This window comes from Geotrypetes seraphini, chromosome 8 (assembly GCF_902459505.1).
Source record: "Geotrypetes seraphini chromosome 8, aGeoSer1.1, whole genome shotgun sequence".
NCBI lineage: Eukaryota > Metazoa > Chordata > Amphibia > Gymnophiona > Dermophiidae > Geotrypetes > Geotrypetes seraphini.
In genome coordinates, this window is record NC_047091.1 from 24,909,245 (window position 1) to 24,933,546 (window position 24,302).

Below are 24,302 nucleotides of genomic sequence, written 5' to 3' on the forward strand. Positions count from 1 at the left end.
CGGGTTGTCATTTGCATAGCAATCCCCGTCATAATCAAGAAAAGCCTGCCTTTGAAGCAATGTTCCACATATAATTGCCTCATACGTCAAAGGGATTGTTACATAGTAACATAGTAGATGACGGCAGATAAAGACCCAAATGGTCCATCCAGTCTACCCAACCTGATTCAATTTAAATTTTTTAATTTTTTCTTCTTAGCTTTACCCAGTACTGTGCTTGGGTTCCAACTGCCGAAATCTCTGTTAAGACTTACTCCAGCCCATCTACACCCTCCCAGCCATTGAAGCCCTCCCCAGCCCATCCTCCACCAAACGGCCATACACAGACACAGACCGTGCAAGTCTGCCCAGTACTGGCCTTAGTTCAATATTTAATCTTATTTTCTGATTCTAGATCCTCTGTGTTCATCCCACGCTTCTTTGAACTCAGTCACAGTTTTCCTCTCCACCACCTCTCTCGGGAGCACATTCCAGGCATCCACTACCCTCTCCGTAAAGTAGAGTTTCCTAACATTGCTCTTGAATCTACCACCCCTCAACCTCAAATTATGTCCTCTGGTTTTACCATTTTCCTTTCTCTGAAAAAGATTTTGGAAAATGGTTGTTGATTCCAGTATGAGGTTAATCTGTCCCCAAATTGACTTCCAGAAGTTGAGTATCAAAGGACAATAGAACAACAGGTGATCCAATGTCTCTATGTCAAGATGACAGTGCTAGCATCTATTAGATTTAGAACTGTCCAACTTATGTAACCTAACAGGAGTCCGGGATAGAAAGCTTTGGATCATCTCGCAGAAATGCTGTTTCAAAGCGTTTAACTTTGGCTGTTTTGTAACAAAATGGCCAAAATCGCATGCTTAAATTGGGAGAGTGATGTAGGGGGTGAGGTGATGTACACATCCATCCAAGTGACAAGGAGTGGCCATGGGGGGGGAAGGAGGGAGGGTGGGGTTCTGTCTGGGGGGGGGTTGGGATATTGATCTGGATCGTGGAGGTCATCAGAGTCCAGTCCTCCGCGGTAGTTGGTTGTTATTTCTTTCATTTAAATTTCTCCAGAATTCTACTGTTCAACGGCTCCCCCTTCTGCTTCTATTCCTTTCTCTCCTCTCTTCTACCTTCCAAAGTATTTAGATCAATGCTGTCTTGTTAAAATGTTTATTTTATTTTTATTTTTCCTCTAACTCTACTTTTCACTTCTCTATTACCCTCCAGGTACTTTAGTTAGATTGTGAGCCTTCGGGACAGTAAGGGAATTTTTCAAGTACCTTTCTTATTTCTAATCTTAATGTATATTTTCTGTAAACCGCTTAGAACCTAACGGATGTAGCGGTATATAAGAAATAAATTACATTACATTACATTACATGGACCATTTGGCCTTCATCTGCCATCATGTTTCTAGGTTTCTATAACCATAAAGCTCTATGACATCACAATGCAGGCAAAGAGCCTTAGCCAATGGGAAGAAGATATGCAAATGTTAAGAACCTTAGCCAATAGGGAGAGGAGGAGATAGTGGATGCTGCAGAATTCTACTGTTCAACGGCTCCCCCTTCTGCTTCTATTCCTTTCTCTCCTCTCTTCTACCTTCCAAAGTATTTAGATCAATGCTGTCTTGTTAAAATGTTTATTTTATTTTTATTTTTCCTCTAACTCTACTTTTCACTTCTCTATTACCCTCCAGGTACTTTAGTTAGATTGTGAGCCTTCGGGACAGTAAGGGAATTTTTCAAGTACCTTTCTTATTTCTAATCTTAATGTATATTTTCTGTAAACCGCTTAGAACCTAACGGATGTAGCGGTATATAAGAAATAAATTACATTACATTACATTATTGTAAACCTTGTTTTCTGCTATGGTTATACCTGCTGTTGTCATTGCTCAATAAAAAGATTTACACATAAAGCTAGACATGAATTTTCAATACAGATGCTCCCGTGATTAAATCGCATTAAAGGGATTTGTTATTCAATTTAAGTGGCAGCTTTGCTGCTTAATATGGACTTCCAAAGAAGGAGATGAGGATGGACTGTGGTGGGCTTTGCGCGCTGGCGCCTACAATCTCTAGAGAATGATACAGAGGTGCACAGGTTAGCTACATACCAGCAAGCCTGGAGTGCCAGGGGACCCCATCTGTCCGTCGAGGCCCTTTGAAAAAAATTCAGCAACAGAGACATGAGAAGATGAAACCCCAAACCCAGAAAGCATGCAACCTCCTGTGCTTACTAATCCAGTTTCTCTGTGCAGTGGTACCATATTCCAAGCGTTTTACACAGATGGTGGTTCTCTGGCTTTCATAGTGCATATCTCGTTATCCAGATTAAAAAGAGAGATTGGGGAGACGGGAAGTGGAAAGGGAAAGGCAGGGGATTAGATCTAATTGTTAGAGGAAGATAAAATGTAAAATCTAATTTAATCTAATACACAATTTATTCTTCGCACTATACCAAAAAGGTTCAAGGCGATTTACATTCAAAGAGGCCGTAATATCTACGGGAAAATACACAAAAAAAATCAATAATTAAAATGCAATCGTAACATGAATATTACGACAAGTCATATAAAAATTAGTCCTAATGTAAACAGATAGATTATTCCAAATTGTAATGGCAGCGTAAGCGAAAGAGGAGTTGAGATGGTGTTTATACCGCACTCCTCTAATCTGGGCAAAAAGAAGTAATAAAGCACCACATAATCTGGTGGAAGAATAATGCAAATGAGGAAAAAGCAAAAGAGTCCGTCTGTAATATACGATGAACTAAGCAAGCTGATTTAAACTTAATTCTCCTTTCATAAGAACATAAGAACATAAGAAATGCCATCTCCGGATCAGACCTTCGGTCCATCAAGTCCGGCGATCCGCACACGCGGAGGCCCTGCCAGGTGTACACCTGTTGTAATTTATAGTCCACCATATCCTTACATGCCTCTCTTAAGGAGATATGCATCTAGTTTGCTCTTGAAGCCTAGGACGGTCGATTCCGCAATAATCTCATCTGGGAGGGCATTCCAGGTGTCAACCACTCTCTGAGTGAAGCAGAACTTCCTGACATTAGTCCTGAACCTGTCCCCCCTTAGCTTCATTACATGTCCTCTAGTCCGTGTCAAATTGGACAATGTAAATAATCTTCTCTGCTCTATTTTGTCGATTCCTTTCAGTATTTTGAAGGTCTCGATCATATCCCCACGCAATCTCCTTTTCTCAAGGGAGAATAATCCTAGTGTTATAAGTCTGTCCTCGTATTCCAGTTTTTCCATACCCTTCACCAGTTTTGTTGCTCGTCTCTGCACCCTCTCCAGCAGTTTTATATCCTTCTTTAGGTAGGGAGACCAATGTTGGACGCAGTATTCCAAGTGGGGTCTGACCATTGCCCTATAAAGCGGCATTATAACTTTCTCCGATCTACTCGAGATTCCTTTCTTTATCATGCCCAACATTCTATTTGCCTTCTTTGCCGCTGCCGCGCATTGTGCCGACGGCTTCAGGGTCCTATCTATCAGTACACCCAGGTCCTTTTCTTGTTCACTCTTCCCCAGAGTTGCACCTGACATTGTATACTCGTATTCCTTATTCTTATTGCCTAAATGCATTACCTTGCATTTCTCCACATTGAACTTCATCTGCCATTTCTCCGCCCATGTTTCTAACCGACACAAGTCGCTCTGGAGTTTCTCTCTATCCTCATGCGATCTGATCGCCCGGCATAGTTTTGTATCGTCTGCAAACTTGATGATCTCACTGGATGTTCCTTCCTCCAGATCATTGATATAAATATTAAAAAGGATCGGCCCAAGTACCGAGCCCTGGGGTACTCCACTAGTCACTTTCCAATTAAGATTCTTATTCGCTAGTTCAACACTTTCATATCTTTTTAGACCAAAAATTAATCTAACCACAGTATTCTTACAACTTAGTATCCTCCAACTTAGGAATCAAGGAAACTCTTATATCTTGGCATCCCAAGTCCTCTAAATTTTCTTCACACTTCTACCTCTAACCCTCTGTTGTAGTTCCTTCCTATTTCTCCTACTGTAAACCGCGTCGAGCTCTACGAACGTGGAGATGATGCGGTATACAAACCTAAGGATTAGATTAGATTAGATTAGATTAGATTCTGGAGCAACTGTAATTTTTTCATCAGTTTTGATGTTAAGTTCAAATATCATGAATTATAATAATCGAGTTGAGATAACACTAACATCTGAACCAAAATGATGTTCCAAAAAGCAGAACTTCACTAGCCTAAGTTCCTCATAATATATAAAATCTTCCTCCATAAGTTAAAACTTTTGATCTCCAAATGTAAGAGAAGAGTCTAAAAGAATACCTGGAATTTTAAACATTTTATCTACTTGCAGGGTAGTTAGTACCTGATTGTAGAGGAAGAAAAGTGTGGTTACTTACCTGTAACATAGGTTCTCCATGGACAGCAAGATAGTTAGCATGTGGCTGACTCATCCTGCTTGTCCTAGGACAGGGGTAGGCAATTCCAGTCCTCGAGAGCCGGAGCCAGGTCAGGTTTTCAGGATATCCACAATAAATATGCATGAGATAGATTTGCATCTCAAGGAGGCAGTGCATGCAAATCCATCTCATACGTATTCATGGTGGATATCCTGAAAACCTGACCTGGCTCCAGCTCTCGAGGACTGGAATTGCCTACCCCTGTCCTAGGAGAATGAAGGAACAGAAGATAGTGAATTATGAAAGCAAAGAACCTTCGTCCGTCTTGCATTCAATTTCCACTTATTAGTGGAAATGATTCAGCCGTGGTAATGATGATGAAACTTTTGCGCAGAATGCAATATTCCAAAGATGATTTTACCACTGCAGGTAGGAACTGTTTTGTATACATGCAACTGTGATTAATTTTCAAAGAAAATGTACACCAAGAGTTTCCTCTTGAAAACCAGGTGAAGCCCAGACGTGCTGAAGTGTACAGCTGGACCTATTGCCCACGACTCCCCCCTTCTACCTGACTGTGATTGTCATCTGACCTTTAGACTAACCCAGAGAAGCGCAGCTCTGTCAGGCTGCCCCTGGAAGTATTTCAGCATCCCTCCCAGGCTCTGCTGCCCAATTATTTCACTCTCCAGGAGCAGACTGGCCGACCACAGCTATTAAACTGTAATAAGCTACTTAATTTCCATTAGCAGGGATCAAGTGGAAGGGCGCAGAGACGGAACGTAACTGCAGCAGCTTTGTATCTTTTCCTACCAAGGTCTCGTGCCCTGCAAGGTCCAGATCATTCTTAGAAATAAAACACTAAAGCAAGCAAAGCAAAGGTTAAATGCTGGATTAATTCCCGCACCGCAGGTCCCGATCACTTTGCCTCGACAAAGTGAATTACAGTGTTGGAAGGACCTTTGGCGGCCAGATTATTAAAAAGGAGTTTCAGAGGTACAGAAGCGCCAGTGTTGCGAGGTGTGAAATGCTGAAGGGCAGAGTGAATTAGCAGAGCTTGCCCTAAAGGAGTTTGTACTTCGCTGCTGGCCCTTGGACCAGGGCAGCCTGATGCCTCGGAGCACCCCACCCGTTGAACACAACTCATTAGCAAAGAATGAAAAAGTCCACAACTCACTGGCGGCCCTATGATGCCGGAACCAGGGAGCCCTGGAGGGCCTGGAGCGCCTTGTGGTCCAGAAGAACCCTGCAACACATAAAACACATTGTAGAAAGTGTGAAGTAAACTGCTGAGGGGAGGTGCGGACCCTGTGACATCTCACTCAGCCACTGCCGCACTTCAGGAGACAACTGAGCCGCTCAGCTGATTGGCGACAGCAGCATCTGCTGGAGACACAACTGCGCTCTCTGGCTGGCCTCTTGCACGTCACAATTCGATGCAGCGCCGCATTATAATGGAGCTCAGAATCTGTGCCGGAAATCCCCGAAATGGACGTGTTTCTGAGACAGAAAAAGTGCTGGGACTGAGCTCAGGCATTCGGTTTAAATGTCAGAGCGTGCTCCATCTCGTTAAGGGCCACCTTCACCGTGACACACCATCTGTTGCAGTGGCTAATGATGGGGGAAAGATTATAAACCTTATTAGGTATTTCTGGGAGAGACTGCGCTGAGCAGCCCCTGGGAAGCACCTTCTCCGAAACGAGCTCCAGTCTGCATTAGGACCAAAGTGAAGAGATTTTGCCACAAGCACAAAATGATTTGGAGGGGGGGGGAGGGTCTTACCTTCTCTCCTTTGGCAACCAACGAGCCAGGGGGTCCCGGACGTCCCTCAGGTCCCTAAAATAAAGAGCAGAATGTAAGGAAACACAGAAATAAGTCAGCACCAGCAGGTCCCATAGCCACCCAACCAGCACTTCCGTGAGCAATACTGCAGGGGGTGCTCCCACATAGGTTTCCCTTTTTCATTGAGTAGAATAGATGAAAATCTGCAACTGGAGATGGTGTGCAAAACATGGAAGAATCTAGTGAAGCTTATGAAACGGTCTACAGTTTGGAAGATAAGATTCAACGCAGTCATGCATTTTGGCTGCAAAACCCCAAGGAAGCGGTAGAGTATAGAGCAGGGTTCCTCAAAGCCACTCCTTGAGGTCCACAGTAGAGAATGACACGGAGACACAGTTTTCCCCGTCCCCGCGAGTTCTTTTCCTGCCCCTGCCTCATCCCTGCTAGCTCCGCCCTCATCTGCACAAGCCTCCAACACTTGAAAATCATAAATAGCAACATTCTAGAGCTCAGACTGTGATGTCATAATGCCTCATTCCACCAATGCCTAAGCTCCGTCCTCATCTGCACAAGCCTCCAACACTTGAAAATCATAAATAGCAACATTCTAGAGCTCAGACTGTGATGTCATAATGCCTCATTCCACCAATGCCTAAGCTCCGTCCTTATCTACACAAGCCTCAAACGTTTTCAAATCCTAAGTAGCAACATTCTAGAGCTCAGACTGTGATGTCATAATGCCTCATTCCACCAATGCCTAAGCTCCGTCCTTATCTGCACAAGCCTCAAACGTTTTCAAATCCTAAGTAGCAACATTCTAGAGCTCAGACTGTGATGTCATAATGCCTCATTCCACCAATGCCTAAGCTCCGTCCTTATCTGCACAAGCCTCAAACGTTTTCAAATCCTAAGTAGCAACATTCTAGAGCTCAGACTGTGATGTCATAATGCCTCATTCCACCAATGCCTAAGCTCCGTCCTCATCTGCACAAGCCTCAAACCCTTTAAAATCCTAAGTAGCAACATTGTAGAGCTCAGATTGTGATGTCATAATGCCTCATTCCACCAATGCCTAAGCTCCGTCCTCATCTGCACAAGCCTCAAACCCTTTAAGATCATAAGTAGCAACATTCTAGAGCTCAGATTGTGATGTCATAATGCCTCATTCCACCAATGCCTAAGCTCCGTCCTCATCTGCACAAGCCTCAAACCCTTTAAAATCCTAAGTAGCAACATTCTAGAGCTCAGATTGTGATGTCATAATGCCTCATTCCACCAATGCCTAAGCTCCGTCCTCATCTGCACAAGCCTCCAACACTTTAAAATCATAAGTGTTCGAGGCTTGTGCGGTTAAGGCAGAGCTTACAGGAATGGGACAGGGATGGTGAAAGCGACAAAACTCACGGGGATGGCATGAGGACATTGAGTTTCTATGAGGATGGGGACAAATGTGTCCCCGTGTCATTCTCTAGTCCACCCTCTTTGGTCTCATCCGCAAAGAGGCAAATCTTACAAAAATGTTAAAAAGAACCAAACCTTGAGGCACACCACTGGCAACATCCCTTTCCTCAGAGCCATCTCCATTGATCACTACCCTCTATTGCCTTCCACTCAAGCAGTTCCTCACCCAGTCCATCATTTTGAGGCTCATCCTCAGGGCACTCCGTTTATTTATTTATCACTGAAAAATTGCAAGATGACCTTAGGAGAATGAGAGACTGGCAGATGGGATGACTTCCCTGTGAGGAAAGGCTAGAGAAGCTGGGATTCTTCAGATTGAGAAGAAACAGCTGAGGGGAGATATGATAGAAGTCTATAAAATACAGAGTGAAGTAAAGGGAATGGGACTTTGTATGGTTTACACCAGTGATTCCCAACCCTGTCCTGGAGGAACACCAGGCCAATCGGGTTTTCAGGCTAGCCCTAATGAATATGCATGAGAGAGATTTGCATATGATGGAAGTGATAGGCATGCAAATTTGCTTCATGCATATTCATTAGGGCTAGCCTGAAAACCCAATTGGCCTGGTGTTCCTCCAGGACAGGGTTGGGAAGCACTGGTTTACACAATCAAAGAAGTTGACATGCATTTTATACCTTAGGCCAGGGGTGTCAAAGTCCCTCCTCGAGGGCCGGAATCCAGTCGGGTTTTCAGGATTTCCCCAATGAATATGCATTGAAAGCAGTGCATGCAAATAGATCTCATGCAGATTCATTGGGGAAATCCTGAAAACCTGACTGTATTCTGGCCCTCGAGGACCGACTTTGACACCTGTGCCTTAGGCAATGAAGCATTAAGTGACTTGCCCAGAGTCCCAAAGAGCTGCAGTGGGAATCAAACTCACAACCTCAGGGTGCGGAAGTAGCTGCTCTAACCACTAAGAGAGGAGCGAGTGTGGGGCAGTGGTTAAAGTTACAGCCTCCGCACCCTGAGCTTGTTGGACACCCCTGGAATAGACTCAGGAGTAATCCAACTAATAGGTTATGCACCTCAGCCAGCAGATGGCGACAGAAGCTGAAGACCAGTACACTGAACTACCTTGTCTGTGGCTGGCCGGATTTTCAAAAGGGAAATTTCACCTGAGGTTTCCCTTTCATAATGTGCAGCCTGGTTACTCAGGTAGTAAGCACATTACTACGTGGACGATTCTCAGCCTGATTCCATTCCCCAGTTTGACCAGGGATGACGATGATGCCAAAGTGGTGTTCACAGCCCCTGGGGAGTAGGGGGTGGGAGATGTGGTTATTGTGTGGGAGATTCATGACTGTAAAAGCCCTGAAGGGAGCCAGGCAACATCTAAGCATGTTTTGGGAGGGGCAGGAGTTAGGGGTGATAGATAAAATCCCCTGCACATGAGGGATCCCAGCCTGGTTAAGTCCTCTGATACAATTTGAAATTTTCACACCTTTTGTATGGTACAGGATTGCGAGTAACTTGGTGTGCGAGTGTTTTGCAAGACGAGCAAAACGTTTTATTAAATTTAAGCTTGATAAATGAGCGAGATCTTGCAATACGAGTAGGTACAGTATACGCGCATGACAACTGAGCCGATGGTTCTTCTCTCTCTGACGCTGCGGGAGTGCAGCGACTGTTCTAAACGAGCGAGGCCTTGCAATACAGTGGTGATAGTGGTGCTTAGCGTGTGTGATAGTGTGATAGTGGTGCTTAGCAGGTAGGGGAATTACAGAGGGAATGATAAGACAGTAGGGAATATAAATGTTTTCTGTATCAAAGAAAAATTTTTTTCCCTCTCATAGACAGATTTTTATTAGTAATGACGCAAGAGATACCTAATGCCTTGTCTGGGTTAGCCCACATTTCTCCCAGGGGAGATTATGCTTACACAGTTGTTAAGATGTGTTAACTTTGCTAAAGCTTGTGTATCCTTTACATTTCAAAAGCGAGTCATTTGAACTATATTTGTAAAAGGTTACTCTAAAAAGCTGTGATACTGATACAACTGAGCCGATAGTTCTTCTCTCTCTGACACTGCGGGAGTGCAGCGACTGTTCTAAACGAGCGAGGCCTTGCAATACAAGCATGTACAGTATTTTGTATTAAAATTTGTAGGTCGTGGAATGAATCATCTGAGTTTCCATTGTTTCATATGGGGAAATTCGTTTTGATATACGAGTGTTTTGGATTACAAGCATGGTTTCGGAACAAATTATACTGTACTTCTTTCCAAGAAATTATCGGGGACACAGATAGACAGACCCCTGGATTGTCTCAGCTCTCCAAACACATCTGCAGACACCAACATAATCCCTATGAAAAAAACACAGATTCCCCCCAACCTCTTCTCCTCTCCCTCCAAGAATATACTCACAGCAACGCCTGGAGACCCCTTCTCGCCCCGCTCTCCCTGCAGACAGGAGACACAGAATTGGAAATCATGGTGAGATGGAGGTAATCAGGCTGCCTGCACAAGAGTTTGTCTGGGGTCTGTTGAGAGCCCAAATCTTCCATTCCACATCTGCCAGGTCAGAGTAGGAGGAAGGGAAATAATCTATCCACCAATCACAAAGCAGTTTTAGCCCTAAAAGGGGGAAGTGAGCCACACAATGGGAATGGTTAAATCCAGAAACTCACCTGGGGTCCCTCTTTCTCCACACCTGGAATGCCTGGCTCCCCCTACAAGAACACAGAAGCCATGACTGTTAATATTTGCAGAGACAGTGCAAAATGTTTAAATCCTACCGAGGGGGATGAGTGTGGAGCCGCTACTCGCCTGTGTTCCCTTCAGCCCCGGGGGGCCCTGAACCCCTGGAAGTCCAGGCTGACCCTAAAACAGAGGAAACAGGGGTGAGTGTGAGCAGGAGCTACATGACACGATCGTGCTGGCAGGAGCAAAACTCACATGTTTGCCAGGGAGGCCGATGCCCATGGGCCCCTGGTCGCCCTTGGCCCCAGACTTTCCTGGAATCCCTATCACATCTGTAAATTCACCCAGGAGGGTGGGACAAGCATCACAGGCATCGCCCTGACAGGAGACACAGAGAGCAGAAAGCCATCAAAAACAGATCCCAGAGACAAAAATTCAACCAAATCACTCCCCTTTTGATCATCGCTCACTGGTTACCAGAAGAACATAAGAATTGCCGCTGCTGGGTCAGACCAGTGGTCCTCGTGCCCAGCAGTCGGCTCATGCGGCGGCCCTCTGGTCAAAGACCAGCGCCCTAACTGAGACTAGTCCTACCTGCATATGTTCCGGTTCAGCAGGAACTTGTCTAACTTTGCCTTGAATCCCTGGAGGGTGTTTTCCCCTATAACAGCCTCCGGAAGAGCATTCCAGTTTTCTACCACTCTCTGAGTGAAGAAGAACTTCCTTACGTTTGTATGGAATCTATCCCCTTTCAACTTTAGAGAGTACCCTTTCGTTCTCTGTACCTTGGAGAGGGTGAACAACCTGTCTTTATCTACTTTGTCTTGAGTCCCTGGAGGGTGTTTTCCCCTATGACAGACTCTGGAAGAGCGTTCCAGTTTTCTACCACTCTCTGGGTGAAGAAGAACTTCCTTACGTTCGTACGGAATCTATCCCCTTTCAACTTTAGAGAGTGCCCTCTCGTTCTCCCTACCTTGGAGAGGGTGAACAATCTGTCCTTATCTACTAAGTCTATTCCCTTCAGTACCTTGAATGTTTCGATCATGTCCCCTCTCAATCTCCTCTGTTCGAGGGAGAAGAGGCCCAGTTTCTCTAATCTTTCGCTGTACGGCACTTCCTCCAGCCCCTTAACCATCTTAGTCGCTCTTCTCTGGACCTTTTCGAGTAGTACCGTGTCCTTCTTCAGGTACGGCGACCAGTGCTGGACGCAGTACTCCAGGGCCCAGTACAGTGGCATGATAAGATAATGTTGCTAACTTTCCAGTGGCCAACCAGATTTCATCCCCAATGATCCCTCTGATCGGTTACCCAACACTTGCTTTCAATTCGTTTGTTAAAACCTATTGACACAATGCGAACTAATGTTTTCTTCGGTAACTGCCCCTACGCTTTGGAATTCAGCTCCGACCCACATAAACACCTTCAAGAGTTCAAAGATGCCTTTGGACTATAACACATTTTTATTAAACTTAAAACTTAAACTTCATGGTCACGGGAGGGATTTTGTCATATCCTTATAAGCCTGAGCTCTGCATTCGATATTTCACCTGCTGTCCTCAACACGGACACCTCTGTCTCTAGCACTGGGTGAAAAGAGACTGCGTTCCCAGTGTGGTGGAATCTCTTTACAGTCCCCATGATGGAATGAGACCTGCGCAGAGAGCTCTGTCCACAAAGAGTGTGTGTTCACGTACCTTCTCCCCTTTGGATCCACTCAGGCCTCTGATGCCGGGTTCCCCAGGATGACCTGGCGTTCCAGTGGTTCCAGGGGTACCAGGATCTCCTGTAGTACCAGCATCACCCTAAGGAACAAACGTTTATGTATACTTTTTCTGAAGAAACAGACTAAAGTGGTGTGCAAAAGGAATAAAATCAATTCTAAAAGGTTAAGAACGTGAATTCCATTTAGAACAGGGCTGTCGCTCATGAACAGATATCTGAATAAAAAAGGCCTTAAGGATAAAACAGTCTTCAACCCATTGCCAGTGACCTCCCTGGTGAAATGCTCTCAGATTTGATTTATTCTGAATTTAACTTTCAGGGTGAGGTAGTGTAGAGATTATGAAAAGGAATTACAATAAAAGAAATACATTTGTTAGGGCAGCAAGAGTCAAATCCATTAACAGTCTTGGAAGGCCGAGATCACACAGAGGATAAAAAAAATACTACCACCCCCATATTTGGAGTAATTGTATAAATGTATTTTTGCATGCTATAAGCCAGTATAAACATGAACCCTCCTCTTCTTAAGCTGCTCTCCACAGAGAAATGCATGCCAGAGAATGCGGTGAAATCAGTTAGCTTAGCGGGGTTTAAAAATAGCTTGGCTAACTTCCTAAAAGAGAAGTCCATAAGCCATTATTGAATGGACTTGGGGAAATCCACTGCTTATTATTAGGATAAGCAGCATAAAATCTGTTTGGCTACTAGATACTTGGGACCTGGGTTGGCCACTGTTGGAAACAGGATACTGGGCTTGATGGACATTCGGTCTGTCCAAATATGGCAACTCTTATGTGAGCCAATTATAGGACTGTTAAGCCATTGTGACATCACCTTAGAGGTTGGCTCTGGCTGCCATCGCTTTTTGAAAATGTTGGAGAAAGCACAGAGGGAGGATGGATTGAAAGCAATGGAAGCAAAACCCGGATGTCTCAATCCGTCCTCCTTTTTCTGGAGCCATATGGAAACCCTACATCAGGGGTGTCCAATGTCGGTCCTCGAGGGCCGCAATCCAGTCGGGTTTTCAGGATTTCCCCAATGAATATGCATTGAAAGCAGTGCATGCAAATAGATCTCATGCATATTCATTGGGGAAATCCTGAAAACCCGACTGGATTGCGGCCCTCGAGGACCGACATTGGACACCCCTGCCCTACATGGCTGGATGTGGTTTTCTGGCTCTTGCAAAGGCCCAGAGTTGTTTGCTGAACCAGTGAACCATAGCTGAGGCATCTTCAAAAGATTTATCCCTGATGCAGGCAGTTTGCCGAAACACAGCTCCAGCAGGGGCAGGGCAGGGCGGAGCGGTGCCACGCCCCCACTGACTTGACACCCCCCCTACTCTCCTTACTTTGCCATTGCTCTCAACCCATGTGGCTCCTTACGCCAGACATTCCTGACTGTTACACGCTCTCTAAACTTTGATTTGTTCCCTTCTGGGTAACTTCTCTCAACACACAGACTCCTGGTGTATTCCCTGATCTCTAGGAACGAAACCAATCTACAGCCTCTCAGTGAGTCTTTAGTTGAACTGGTCAGTACACTAGAACCAGACCTTACCTTCTGACCCTTCACTCCAGGATCTCCGGCTTTGCCCTGAGAGAAAGGGATGGAGGAAGAGAGCGGTTAAACAGAGCAACCCGTTCTCGTTTTTAGTTATTGAAAGCTTCTACACCACTGCTAATGACTGAGGGAATCAATTCAGAGCAGTTTATATGAGCTTCTGTAATGGTGTTCCAATACATGAGCTTCTGTAATGGTGTTACGATACAGAGTTTGCATTTCCTGGGATGGTTTCAGTACAGACCATTATCTCTCTGCCAGCATAGGTCATGCACATGTGATTCCTGGAAAACAACAGGGCTGGCGGTCTGCAAAATCCAAAATGGTAGTCAGCGAAAAGCAGCGCAGACAAAAAGGTGTAGAAACCAAGTTCCGTTTTATTGTGCAGACATCCGATAAAACTCATCATCTGGTGTCAGGTTTGATCGGGTGTCTGCACAATAAAACGGAATTTGGTTCCTGGAGCCGCTTCCAGACTCTCTACCGTAGACAGCAGTTCTGTCTGTCCCTTTTATCACCCCATCCTACAGCTAAACGTTTTTCTACATAGAGCAGAGAGAGGACCCTGCCTTAAGACCGGTCTCAGCATTTGTTTGCCTTATCCTAGTTTAATCAGGGTTTTGTTTTTTTTCCTGCTTTCATTCCCTTTATTCTTTCTCTTTCTCCCTCTCCCCCATATGTCACAGCGCAGGCCGCTGTACTGTAGTAATGAGCATTGCTTACTGTTTTGCCAGGAAATCCTATCCCGGGGTCTCCAGGTTCACCCTTGTCCCCTGGAGGGCCAGGCACACTTATGAACGCCTCTGTTTCGCCAGCTTTGTCTGATAAGGTGGGACAGCCTCCTCCGCATGAATCCCCCTGTACCCAAAAAAGACAGACACCGGATTACAGAAGACGCAGACCAAGTGGTAAATTTTCAAAGCAAATCTAAGAGGGAGGGGTGTTTCGAGGTGGGGTCTCTGATCAATCGAGTGCTCCAGGTGGGAGGACAAGAGAGATAATCCGAGGCTTGGAAGAGGAGTTCTTTATTTGGATCTAATGCACCCCTTTTTCAGTTCTGGCTCAAGCTGAGTTTCATATAGGTATTTCTGTGTCCCTCAAGGAGCAGCAGTGGGATTTGAACTGGGATTTGCTGAATGCCCTTCTATGCTCTTTAAATAACAGCTTCAGGAAAAATTGTAGTTCGTTTTAGCCAGGCATCTGACCAAAATCTGACCCCTGAGTGTCCAGAAGGGACAGACTGAGCGAAGCTGAGAGGCAGTTCGCTTGGGGACAGAACTGTGGAAGCCCAGATGGGGCTGCGTGGTATTTATATGTTGTACAAGCATTAATAATGCCTTTGAATCTGGCTCTTTCCTGGCATAGTTTAGTATGTTCTGAGGACTGATGTGGTCTCATTATTTTTTGAATTAATCCGGAACTGTTTAATGAGATGTGACTAATGAATTCTCCAGGAAACCTGTTACAGCCAATGAGTTGAGTCCTAAAGCATCTGTCCAGAGCCAACATTTGGAGCTGAATGGCATTCAGCAGAGTGACTGTTAGGAACGATGGGAGAGAGGCTCACAGGGCACCCCTGGGGCTCGGTCACTGACTTGCTTCCCCCACGGTAGCACCCAAGAACGATGCACTTGTTTATTGTGTTTGCCACAGGTAACATAAGTCTCAGAAGAGCATAGACGTAAGAACATAAGAATAGCCTTGTTAGGTCAGACCATTGGTTCATCTAGCCCAGTAGCCCGTTCTCATGGTGGCCAATCCGGGTCACTAGTACCTGGCCATACCCCAAATAGTAATAATATTCCATGCTACCGATCCAGGGCAAGCAGTGGTTTCCCCCATGTCTGTCTCAATAGCAGACTATGGACTTCTTGGAGCAACTGGTCCAGCAACCAACAAGAGGGAAAGCAATTTTAAATTTGGTCCATAGTGGAATGCAAGGCATAGTACAGGAGATAACTGAGTTGGGTCCACTGGAAAACTGATCATAATGTGATCAAATCTGAGCTGATACCAAGAATGACTTCGCAAAACAAATCTACTGTAAGGGCGTTTAATTTTGGAAAGGGCGACTATGATAAAATGAGGAAAATGGTTAAAAAGAAGCTAAAAGGATCGGTTGCAAAGGTTAGGATTATAAACCAGCCGTGGATGTTATTTAAAAATACCATCGTGGAAGCCCAGATCAGATGTATTCCACATATCAGCAAAGGTGGAAAGAAGAGGAAATAGCCAGTGTGGTTAAAAGGTGAAGTGAAAGAGGCTATTAGAGCAAAAAAAAAAAAAAAACATCCTTTAAAGAATGGAAAAAAGATCTGAATGAAGAAAATAAGAAGAAACATAAGCACTGGCAAGTTAGATGCAAAGCATTGATAAAGACAGCTAAGAAAGAATATGAAGAGAAACTTGCAAAAGAGGCAAAAACTCATAGCAATTTTTTTAGGTACATCAGAAGCAGAAAACCTGTGAGGGAATCTGTGGGACCGTTGGATGATCAAGGAGTGAAAGGGGTGCTCAGGGAGGATAAGACCATAGCGGAAAGACTGAATGAATTCTTTGCTTCGGTCTTTACGAAAGAAGATGTAAGAGATCTACCTGAACCGTAAATGGTTTTCAAGGGCGATGATGCGGAGGAACGGAAAGAAATCTCGGTGAATCTGGAAGATGTACTGAGCCAAATCAACAAGTTAAAAAGTGATAAATCACCTGGACTGGATGGTATACATCCCAGGGTACTAAAAAAAACTCAAACATGAAATTGCTGACCTGCTGTTAGTGATCTGTAACCTGTCGCTAAAATCATCTGTAGTACCTGAAGATTGGAGGGTGGCCAATGTTACGCCAATTTTTAAAGAGGGCTCCAGGGGAGATCCGAGAAATCACAGACCGGTAAGCCTCAGGGCAAAATGGTGGAAACGATTATACAAAATAAAATTGTGGAACATGTAGACAAACATGATTCAATGGATACTGTTTTACAAGCAACAACGTTGGCTCTGTTTGGGCAACCTAAGCTAAGTATTTATAAGAGCACATGAAATAGTAGCTGTATTGAGTTGAGTTGAACGTTTCAAGTAGAGATGTATTGAAATGAATGCTACAAGTTAAACTGAAATGAACTATGAATTGGACAGTATGAGTTCTATAGCACTGAAGTTTTTTGGCACCTTAAATAATTGAAGTCCGTTTAGTAGAAGGTGAAATTTTTGTAACATGACAATTGAAAAGAAGAAGTTGAATCAATGTAATGAAATCAAATGAAATATAAGGGAAAAGACAGTTTTGAATAAGAATAATGTGAATGATTTGATGAACTGAGAATTACAAGAACCGGTTGGTTTTGAGTTTCGAAAATGGCATGCTAATTTTTACATCATAAGTAAAAGTTTTCATATACTGAGAGTATTACCTTGTGAAGTATTTAAATAGTTTTTTTAAAAAAATAAAGTAATTTTATAAAGTAATTAATAAATTAATGAAGTTTATAAGTATTTATATAATAAGATGAAGGTAGTTTTGAAAATGTCAGTTTATTAAAAATTAACTGAATTGGTAGGGAGGTGGGAAACAAGCCGGTGATGTTATAAGGAGGCAGGAGAATAAATTATTTCTTTTTCCCTTGAAGAAGTCCCAGTATGGGAAAATGCACTCCTAAGTCTGAGGCTTATCTCCTAATAAATTGAATTCAAGTATTCTAAAATTTAAATTAAGTATTCCCTATTTAATTTAAATCTATACGAAGTAATTTAGAATAGTGTGTCCATTTTTGAGTTTTTGCTAATGGTCTCCATTATATTATTTTGCTAATAGATTACCATTGATATTGTGGTTGTTTGTTGTATCAATGGAAGAGTCAGCATGAGTTCAGCCAAGGAAGATTTTGCTTCACAAATTTGCTTGAAGGTGTGATTAAACATGTGGATAAAGGTGAACTGGTTAATGTAATGTATCTAGATTTTCAGAAAGCTTTTGATAAAGTTCCTCATAAGAGGCTCCTAATAAAATTAAAGAGACATAGGATAGGTGGCAAAGTTCAGTTGTGGATTAGGAATTGATTGTTGGATAGAAAACAGAGGGTATGGTTAAATGGTCATTTTTCTCAATGGAGGAGAGTAAACAGTGGAGTGCCGCAGGGGTCTGTACTGGGACCGATGCTATTTAACTTATTTATAAATGATCTGGAAATTGGAACGAGTGAGGTGATTAAATTTGCAGATGATACTAAACTGCTCAAAGTTGTTAAAATGCATGCAGATTGTGAAAAATTGCAGGCAGACCGTAGGAAATTGGAAGACTGGGAATCCAAGTGGCAGGTGAAATTTAATGTGGAGAAATGCAAAGTGATGCACATTGGGAAGAATAACCTGAATCACAGTTAGCGGATACTAGGGTCTACCTTGGGGGTTAGTGCCCAAGAAAAGGATCTGGGTATCACTGTAGAGAATTTGATGAAACCTTCCACCCAATGAGTGGCGGCAGCCAAAAAATCAAACGGGATGCTAGGAATTATTTTAAAAGGGATGGTTAACAAGACTAAGAATGTTATAATGCCCCTGTATTGCTCCATGGTGTGACCTCATCTAGAGTATTGCGTTCATTTCTAGTCTCCTTATCTTAAAAGATATAGCGGCTCTAGAAAAGGTTCAAAGAAGAGCGGCCAAGATGATAAAAGGGATGGAACTCTTCTCATATGAGGAAAGACTAGAGAGGTTAGGGCTCTTAAGCTTGGAAAAGAGACGGCCGAGGGGAGATATGATTGAAGTCTACAAAATCCTGAGTGAAGTAGAATGGGTACAAGTGGATCGATTTTTCACTCTGTCAAAAATTACAAAGACTAGGGGACACTCGATGAAGTTACAGGGAAATACTTTTAAAACCAAAAGGAGGGATTTTTTTTCCACTCAGAGAATAGATAAGCTCTGGAACACATTGCCAGAGGTTGTGGTAAGAGCAGACAGTGTAACTGATTTTAAAAAAGGTTTGGACAAGTTCCTGGAGGAAAAGTCCATAGTCTGTTATTGAGAAAGACATGGGGGAAGCCACTGCTTGCCCTGGATCGGTACCATGGAATGTTGCTACTCTTTGGGTTTTGTCCAGGTACTAGGGACCTGGATTGGCCACCGTGATACGGGCTACTGGGCTTGATGGACTATTGGTCCGACCCAGTAAGACTATTCTTATGTCCTTATGTTCTCTTCTCTCCAACCATCTCTCTCTCTCTAGTACCCTCTGTTTCTAGCCCTATAAGTTCTTCCCCTCTCCTCCCACCTCCAAATCTGGCACTTCTTTGAAACCCCTCCCCATTCTACTTAAAATAAACAGTTGGTTCAGGGGGCTTCTTAGCCTGGCATGGTCCTCTCCCTTCTAAGTGTACCGGTCCAACGTCACCTTCACGTTCGTTCAGCTTCTCATCCATTTTAGTTGCAGGGAACTGGTGGCTGCAGCAGCGACGCTGATACACAGCTTGTGACCTCCCTCCTTTCTTTCCTTTTGCCACCGTCCGCCCAGGTGGAGAAAGGAAGTTGCATCATTGGGGGCAGACCACGGAAGAAGGAAAGCAGGGAGAGAGGCCCCAGGCTGCGTTTCAGAGTTGTTGTCGTTAGCTCCCTGCAACAAAAGTGGATGAGAAGTTGAACGAAGAGTGAAGGCGACGTCGGACCGGCTTGCTTATAAGGGGAGGGCGTGCCGGCTCATGGGGGGCCCCCCCCCAAGAGCATTGGGACCCAGGGAAGCTGCCCTGTTTTCCCCCCCTTCCCTACTAACACCAGCCCTGGCTCCAACCCACGTTAAGTGGCTTGAAAATATTTTATGGTGCCTGTGAAAATCCCTTTTTAGTTTGTCCCTGGAACATCTCCGGGCGGGACCTGCTGGGATCCTTCCCACTTACTTTCTCTCCTTTAGATCCAGGAAATCCAGTGATGCCAGCTGTGCCCTGCAGAGTGAGAAACACCATAGACATGAGACGTGGAGCCCTTTCTGTCCCTTCTCAACAGCTTGACCTGTGGGTCCTGGCCTATCTTTAGCACAGTGTGTAGACTGGCACTTCCTATGCCCGGCCTGCTCAAAAGAGGGCACATACGGGGGTGGGGGTGGGGGTTATTTCTTTGATGTGAAGCTGTCCAGGCAGAGAACACTACTACTACTGCTACTATTAATTATTTCTATAGTGCTACCAGACGCACGCAGCGCTGCACAGTCACAAAGAAGAAGAAAAGAGTCCCTGCTCCAAAGAGCTTACAATCTAAACAGACAAGACAAAGAGGATGTCATGGATACAGTTAAGGTGAATGGTTAATCAGCTGGCTGGGTTGGAGGGCAGAGGAGTAGGGTTATGAATTGAAGGCTATACCAAAAAGGTGGGTTTTCATTCTGCTTTTAAACAAGGGAAGGGGCTTGCCAGACACAAGCATGATAGTTTTTCTTTTGAAACACAATGCATGCGTTAGTCCATTAAGCGCTGATCTGCTTTCATCTGTGCTGCCAGCCATTACTAGATGTCTACTGTCTTTGATTCTTTTAGATCATAAATCTCTTTGACATGTTTGACAAGAAAGGTGATCGAGGAAATTCAGATTAAACATAAAAGCTTAAAGCAGTCTCTGCTTCTTCACCCCTACCCTCTGCCCTTAATCCCACCTCTATGGGTAAAGCAGAACTTGATTGAAATCCCGAGATACCTTCACTCAGGACAGACTGAGAACTGAAATTTATGAACCCTACATATTAAAGCTCATAGGAGGGCAAAGACTCCAAAATAATGGAAAGTTTAGAAAGAAAAAAATGGGACGAGCCATGAAACAGTGGCATGTGGCATGTCGTCTTAAGAAAAACCATTTATTTGGGAGTGCCTCATCCTGCCTGATCCCGAGAGCCCATTTATCTGTCCTGAGAGAGGGTGCTAAGCCCATCCCCATCCCCAGCATTACTTACAGGAGTGCCAGCAGGTCCAGCCTCACCCACAGTGCCCTGTGGAACAGAGAGGAGAATTCTGAGATGTTGGGGCATGGGACCAAAGCAAGTGGGCCTGAGAAACGGGGTCACATTGCAGACGAAGGGGACCAAATGATTCCTGGTCTCATGCCGTATTTGTGACTTACATTAATCAATAACCTGCCTGGGCTAGGTGGAAGAAACCAGAGCTCGGTGTCCTTCAACATGCTGAGGACAATAGATGGGGTTTATTTTTAAAAATTTATGAATCGCTTAAATCTAAGCGATGTACAAAACATTTCCATCCACAACCATTATAAAATGCAGGAAACCAATGAAGTCTTCCCCACAAATTTCCTCAAAACAGAATTCTATAAATCTAAAACAAATAATAACCACAAATAATTTTAGGGTCTCCTAACATGCTGAGGATAACACAGATGGGGGAGAACTCAGGACCCCCCGACAAATGTTTCTCCGATGCTGGGTAAGTCCCATCCCAGTACTTTCCCGCCCTTCTGAGCTGCTGGTGAAGAACAGCAGAAAATGAGTGGGCAATAAACCATTTCCCCTCTCTTTTACTAAGGCGCACTAACGCGTCCATAGAATATAATGGACGCGTTAGCGTTTAGCATGCGCAAATATTTAGCACATGCTAACACGGCTAGCACGCCTTCGTAAAAGGACTCCTTTGTGTTATATATAACTTTTTCCCCTTATTTTCTGTTTCCTGAAGAAAATCTGGTAAATAATTCTTTCCTCCTGTTGATGGTGAATAAAATGGTGGCCAGAGTGTGACATAAGACTCTCTCTCCCCATCAGGAAATATGGATTTATGGGGCGATAAGTTAATTAACTTTAGCACACCTGAAGCTTCTACTGATAAGGTCCTTTTCCCTGTAACCCCAATCTGGAAATTAAAAATATCAATCCTCAACAGAAAGGCGAGGAAAGAGCCCCAGGGCTGTGCAACTGACACTCACCTTCTCCCCCTTGGCTCCCATCTCTCCAGGAGGCCCAGCTCTGCCCTGCAAAATCATTAAAATGCTCCAGTTAGAAACATAGAAATAGACGGCAGATAAGGGCCACGGCCCATCTAGTCTGCCCACCCCAATGACCCTCCCCTACCTTTCTCTGTGAATAGATCCCACGTGTCTATCCCATTTGGCCTTAAAATCAGGCACGCTGCTGGCCTCAATAATCACACGTGTAGACCTCCATTTCTAAGCAGCATCCTACCATTTTCAGACTACACGTGATGAATAGAGATAAACCAGCCAACAACGTGGCTCAATTACAGATTCTCAAAACTTCACGGGGAAAACCGAAGGGCCGCTGTCACAGCCGTTATTCTAGCAATTTCAAACAGCCGAGTCATTCTTAAAAAACCGCGCATGCAAATGAGGTTGGTGGAGAGTAGCAAAGGTTTCGCTAAATTTACATAAGATGAGTCGCTGATGATAGTGATTGGCAAATGCGCAGAATACACCATGAAAGAGGTGTAAATGTGCGCATGTGCCGGGAAAAGCAATGCCATAAGCGGTGTGCCAATTATAGGCGTACCAGAGATACTGAATGAAGGGAAGGGGGAGGGGGAGATGCAACGTCGGCTTTCAACGAGCGCGCTTAAGACGTGCCTTTTCTCTCCCCAAAACTGCTATAATTCATGTAAATCTCGTAATCTATTTTTAATGTCAAATTTTATCATTGACCATAGTCAGAAACACATAAGACACGGCTATTATACACGCTCTCAAGAAGCGTGCTTTTGTCCATCCCCTCCCCCCAAAAGACTATAATTTATGTGAATCATGTAGTTTTTTGTTGGGTTTTTTTCATGAGCCACAGTCAAAACATACGTCAGAGATGTGCTTTTCACAGTACCGACACCCCAGACCAGTCGCTGATTTTTGGCTACCAAAAGCCGACGCCGCACTCGGGGAATCACTCGGAGATGTTGAAGAATCCACCGACGTGCTCGTTTAAATATCGATGAGGCCATTTGCATGGCAGAATCAGAGACTGCTAGGACGCTCGGAAAAGACCACGGTAGGCCGTTTTGATAATCCGCTGCTAAAATACTTGCACGCTAAACAAGAGGGAACCGGTTTAGCAAGTTTTGAGAATCTGGCCCTAAGCACAGCAAAACAGAAACAGGGAGAAACATTCAGGCAATGGCAGTCAGCATCGGCTGAATGAGATCTGGCTCCCATCTGGACTATCCAGGTAGTTGTCACCCTGCCAGGAGTTATCTGGACTCATCGATATTCAGCCTTTTTGCTGTCCAAAATTCACCGGATCGTTATCCGGATACCACTGATGAATATGGGTGGTTGCTGTTCACGGAGAACCTATGTTACAGGTAAGTAACTACACTTTCTGGGGTAACTCCGACTCCACATCTCAAACTATCCCAGACTAACTGGATGGTGAAGCCGTCAGGCAGGAAATTCTGTCTTCCCGTCCCATTAGCGCATGCGCAGATGCACTCCAGCCCCGGCCCAAAGAGATGAGGTCTGTGTGGGGCTGGGTTTGGGGGCGGGAGCACGCATCCTCTTATACCAGATGGAAAATCTAGTAACTCTAGGAAAACGGGATAGAAAATAAATGAAATAAATAACTCAATCCATCCTCCTTTTCCTGGAGTCATATGGTAACCCTTGACGTAGATGCATCCAAGGAGGAGAGAGAAAGAGTCGACTGGAGGGCTCAGGGATACAGAGCCTGTTATGTCTAGGAGAAGGAGGGCTTGGGATCTGGAAAGTGCATTTTAAAACTCCCTTAAGAAAATATTTTATGTACTTATTACAAAAGACAATAATGATTAAGAACCCTTCTTGGCTCTCATTTAAGATACTGCGAAGCAGTTGCATGACTCACAGGAATTCCTGGGAATCCCTGCCCAGGCTCTCCCTTCTCTGGCAGTTTCTGGAGTGCGGCCATTGCTGGTGAGACTGATGGGCAGCTTGTGCAGGGCTCCCCCTAGAGGCAATTGAGAAAGAGAACAGCAAATGAACAAGGGGAGAACCAGCAGATCCTGCCCAAGCCCAGGCCCCTCATAATTGCAAAGCCACCAGGCGGGCCCAGGACCACCCAGCCGCAGCAGTGCATCTGTGATGTGACTGATGGGGGTTCCCAAGCCTTGACAGCTATCCCGCCCCTCCCCCACACAGTGTGTATAAGTCGCTGCTCGCTGTTGACCAAGAACTGAAGTCAGTGTCGTGGAAAGGGAGGTGGCACCCCTTTGCCCCTCCTTCCCCTGCCTCGCACATCACATGCCTTCCCCGTACCTTTTTTTACTTCTCCGGCACGAGCAACATTGCTGCCCGTGTCGGCATCGGCACTATCTCTGACGTCACTTCTGGGTCCCTCACCTATGAAGTGACGTCAGAGGAAGAGCCAACACCGACACTGGCATGCTGCTCGCGTTGGAAAAGTTAAAAAGGTACGGGGAATGAGAAGGGGTGGGGGAGGGGTGTGATTGAGAGACACTGGATCACTTGTGGTGGGGGGAGATGCCAGTCAGGGAGTGGTGCTCTTGCCCACCTAAAATGGAGTGTCTGGCCACATCACTGCAGTAAGCATAGGAGGACAGGCACATGGGGAGCAGGGGAAGGAGACAATTGTTGTGTCCTTTAACACAAGAATAAAATCCCCAACTCTGTTTGTCCTCACAAATTTCTCCTTACCTTCGCCCCTTTAGTTCCATCCATACCAGGAGCTCCCTGAAAGAAAAACCCAAACCCATGTTAATGTGGCAGAATGAACCTCCCAAAATAAGAGCTGCTTCCCT

At 44.7% G+C, this 24,302-nt stretch overlaps 1 protein-coding gene across 3 annotated transcripts in view; it reads right to left on the minus strand.

Moving 5' to 3' along the window:
- The window catches only part of COL16A1 (collagen type XVI alpha 1 chain), a 144,096-nt gene that overhangs the window by 41,330 nt on the left and 78,464 nt on the right, over positions 1-24,302 (minus strand). For all 3 annotated transcript variants that reach the window (XM_033956124.1, XM_033956123.1, XM_033956122.1), the window contains exons 25-39: positions 24,199-24,234; positions 23,390-23,491; positions 21,493-21,537; positions 20,510-20,545; positions 19,467-19,511; positions 14,303-14,437; positions 13,577-13,612; positions 11,989-12,096; positions 10,550-10,672; positions 10,421-10,474; positions 10,282-10,323; positions 10,019-10,054; positions 6,189-6,242; positions 5,584-5,652; positions 2,105-2,149 (exon numbers count right to left, since the gene is read on the minus strand). In XM_033956124.1, coding sequence (XP_033812015.1) covers positions 2,105-2,149; positions 5,584-5,652; positions 6,189-6,242; positions 10,019-10,054; positions 10,282-10,323; positions 10,421-10,474; positions 10,550-10,672; positions 11,989-12,096; positions 13,577-13,612; positions 14,303-14,437; positions 19,467-19,511; positions 20,510-20,545; positions 21,493-21,537; positions 23,390-23,491; positions 24,199-24,234 — 966 coding nt within the window. The remainder of the gene's footprint in view (positions 1-2,104; positions 2,150-5,583; positions 5,653-6,188; positions 6,243-10,018; positions 10,055-10,281; positions 10,324-10,420; positions 10,475-10,549; positions 10,673-11,988; positions 12,097-13,576; positions 13,613-14,302; positions 14,438-19,466; positions 19,512-20,509; positions 20,546-21,492; positions 21,538-23,389; positions 23,492-24,198; positions 24,235-24,302) is intronic.